General features: G+C 17.9%; 2 protein-coding genes across 2 annotated transcripts; one reads left to right on the forward strand and one right to left on the reverse strand.

The window, feature by feature from the left end:
• The first annotated feature begins 948 nt into the window (after positions 1-948).
• On the forward strand, positions 949-1605 carry DICPUDRAFT_55042 (uncharacterized protein). Its single transcript, XM_003287706.1, has 3 exons — positions 949-1078; positions 1171-1191; positions 1386-1605. Exons 1-3 carry the CDS (start codon positions 961-963, stop codon positions 1454-1456), a joined length of 210 nt encoding a protein of 69 aa, XP_003287754.1. The 5' UTR covers positions 949-960; the 3' UTR covers positions 1457-1605.
• Positions 1606-1627: 22 nt separating this feature from the next.
• Positions 1628-2339, reverse strand: DICPUDRAFT_97819 (uncharacterized protein; the record flags this gene model as incomplete). The annotated part of the gene is made up of 2 exons (XM_003287717.1): positions 1628-2191; positions 2278-2339. The coding sequence occupies 2 exons, from the start codon at positions 2337-2339 to the stop codon at positions 1816-1818; spliced, it is 438 nt and encodes a 145-aa protein (XP_003287765.1). The 3' UTR covers positions 1628-1815.
• Between the last annotated feature and the right edge of the window lie 465 nt (positions 2340-2804).

Below are 2804 nucleotides of genomic sequence, written 5' to 3' on the forward strand. Positions count from 1 at the left end.
AAAAAAAAAAAAAAAACTTTTGTATTTAAGAAACCTAAAAAAAAACCCCCTACAAAATATATATTTTATAATATAAATATATTCTGTTAAATTGGTGTGTGATCCCCCATATATAATTATTAAAAAAAAATTAAAAAAAAAAAAAAAAAAAAAAGAAAAAAAACATGAGAATGAATTAATATGAAACTTACAAACAAAAAAAACTAAAAATCTAAACTATCTAAAACCCCAAGTATGAATACAGTAATACTACTATTTAAATATTTTGAAATTTAAACTAAATATAATGGTTTATTTTTTATTTTTTTGTTGTTTTTAATTTTATTTTATATATTTTAGTTGATACCAATTATCTGTTTTATTTTTGTTATTTGTTTTAAAACTGCTACTTATTTATATAACTTGTTACTTTTTTATATTTAATATAAAAATGAAATTTTAAAAAATAAAAGAAAAAAAAATATTATAAAAAAAAATAATAAAAAATAATAAAATTTCTTTCAAGTGTGTTGTGTGTTGTGTGTGTGTGGTTTATTTTTTTTTATAATTTTTTTTTTTTTTAAAATAATAAATAAACATTAGAAAATAATAAAAACAACAAACTCGAATAATATTGTATATTTAAATGTTTTTTTTTTAAAAGAAAAAAATTACATATTTTTTAAAAATAAAAAAAACTAAATGGGATTTCAATATTGTATTTAAACTTTAACTTCATCTTTAAAAATTTTTAAAATATAATTTTAACTAAATAAGGAATTGTGAAATGGAAAATGATCAAATAATTTTCCAAATAATAAAAAAAAAAAAAAAAAAAAAAAAAGAAAATATTTTATTTTTTTTAATTTTTTTTCTTTTTTTTTTTTTTTTTTTTTTTAAAATTTTAAAATTTTTTTTTCAATTTTTTCAATTTTTTTTAAAATTTTTATAATCATTCACATATAATTTATAATATATACAATGAGACAACAACCATTATCACGTTTCCTCGCTCAACAAGGTAGAATCTACTGGCCATTTTTAGTTGGTGCCGGTGTTTGGTTCCCCATCATCCCTAAAGTCCAATGGGGTATTACGGGGATGTCGATTTTTATTAATATACTCTGCGAAAAAAAAATAAATCAAAATAAAACAAATTTACTAACGAATTTCTTACCATTTTTTAAACAGACTCCAACAAAGAGCAATCATGTATGTTTTAGATTATATAGATTCAAGATCATTTTTTATACCAATATTTAATAGAACGAATTAAGATAACAAGATTTTAATATGCAGAAGAAATTATTTATGATGATGATGATAATGATGATAATAACGATAAAAATAATATATTTTGGATATTTTACTTATATTTGTTTTTTTTTTTTTAAAATTAATAATAGACTATTGGAAAAAAGTTCAAGCCCTCAATAACCCAGATGCCCACAAAAGCCACGGTCATGGTCACCATTAATTTAATATAAATAATAAATAATATATATAATTTAAAAAATATATAGTGTTAATAGTAAAAAAACATTTAAAAAGAAACATTAAAAAAAAAACAATATTCATCTTTAAATGGTGTAATATTTATTTAATAAAAAAAAATAATTAATATACAAAAAAAACAAAAACTTTTTCTCCTTATGTTTAATTTTAAATATTTATTAAAAGTTTATTTTATAGTTTTTAGTTTAATTGGAAAAAAAAAAAGATATAATCTATATCGTTAGTTTTTTTGTTTTTGTTTTTTTTTTATACAAAATTATTATTTAATCATAATTTATTGTTTATTATTCTTGATATATATATATTTTATTATTTGGTAATTTACAAAGCTCCAGCCAAAACTATAACTATTATTAAAACTAAAATTAAAAAACAAATTACACCCCAATAGCCTGTAGTTTTTGCCTCTTGTGTTAAATGTATTAAACTTTTGGTTGTATTTCTTAATCTAGCCGATGTACTATCAACTTGAACATCCAATTCATCTAAAATTTCACAGTGTTCTTGTGCTGTTTTATCGATTGTAATCGCTATTTCTTTAACTCTGCCAACGCTACCTGACAAAGCATCCAACATTTTATCCTGGTCATCCATTTGTTTTCTTTGTTGTTCTAAAATATCTTGGTTTGATAATACATCTCTTTCTGCATTAAAATTGTTATTAAATCTCCTATCTTTACCATCAAACAACGCATTTCTTTTTTATGTATATAAAAATTTTAAATTTATTAATAACTATATATATAATTTTTAATAAATTAGCCATTCCTATAATTTATTTACCTTGCGTTATCCGATAAGTATCCTTGGCTTGGATTTACCCTATTATGATTTTCATTTCTCATTTTATATATATATATACTGTATTATTTAGCTGGTTGTTATTTATATTTGTTTTATTAAAAAATTTTAATTTTTTTAATAAATCTTTTTTATATGTGTTAAAAATTTATATTTTATTATTATTAGTACTATACTATTATTATTATTATTATATTATATTATATTATTATTTTTATTATTATTATTTATTGTTTATTTTTATTATTTAAAACTTAAACGATTTTAATTAAACCACACACTAATAAAATTTCATAAAATTTAAAAAAAAAAAAAATTAAAAAAAATTAAAAAAAATAAAAAATAAAAAAACAAAAAAAAAAAAAAAGAAAAGTGGATGTATTTCTCTCTTTTTTTTAAATAAAGGAAATAATTGTGATAAATAGTTTCAAAGATTTACAAAAAAAAAAAAAAAAAAAGAAAAGAAAATGGATTTCTAAAACAATTATTTTTTTATTTTTTTTTTTTTT

The sequence above is a fragment of the Dictyostelium purpureum genome (genome assembly GCF_000190715.1).
Source record: "Dictyostelium purpureum unplaced genomic scaffold DICPUscaffold_110, whole genome shotgun sequence".
NCBI classification, from domain to species: domain Eukaryota; phylum Evosea; class Eumycetozoa; order Dictyosteliales; family Dictyosteliaceae; genus Dictyostelium; species Dictyostelium purpureum.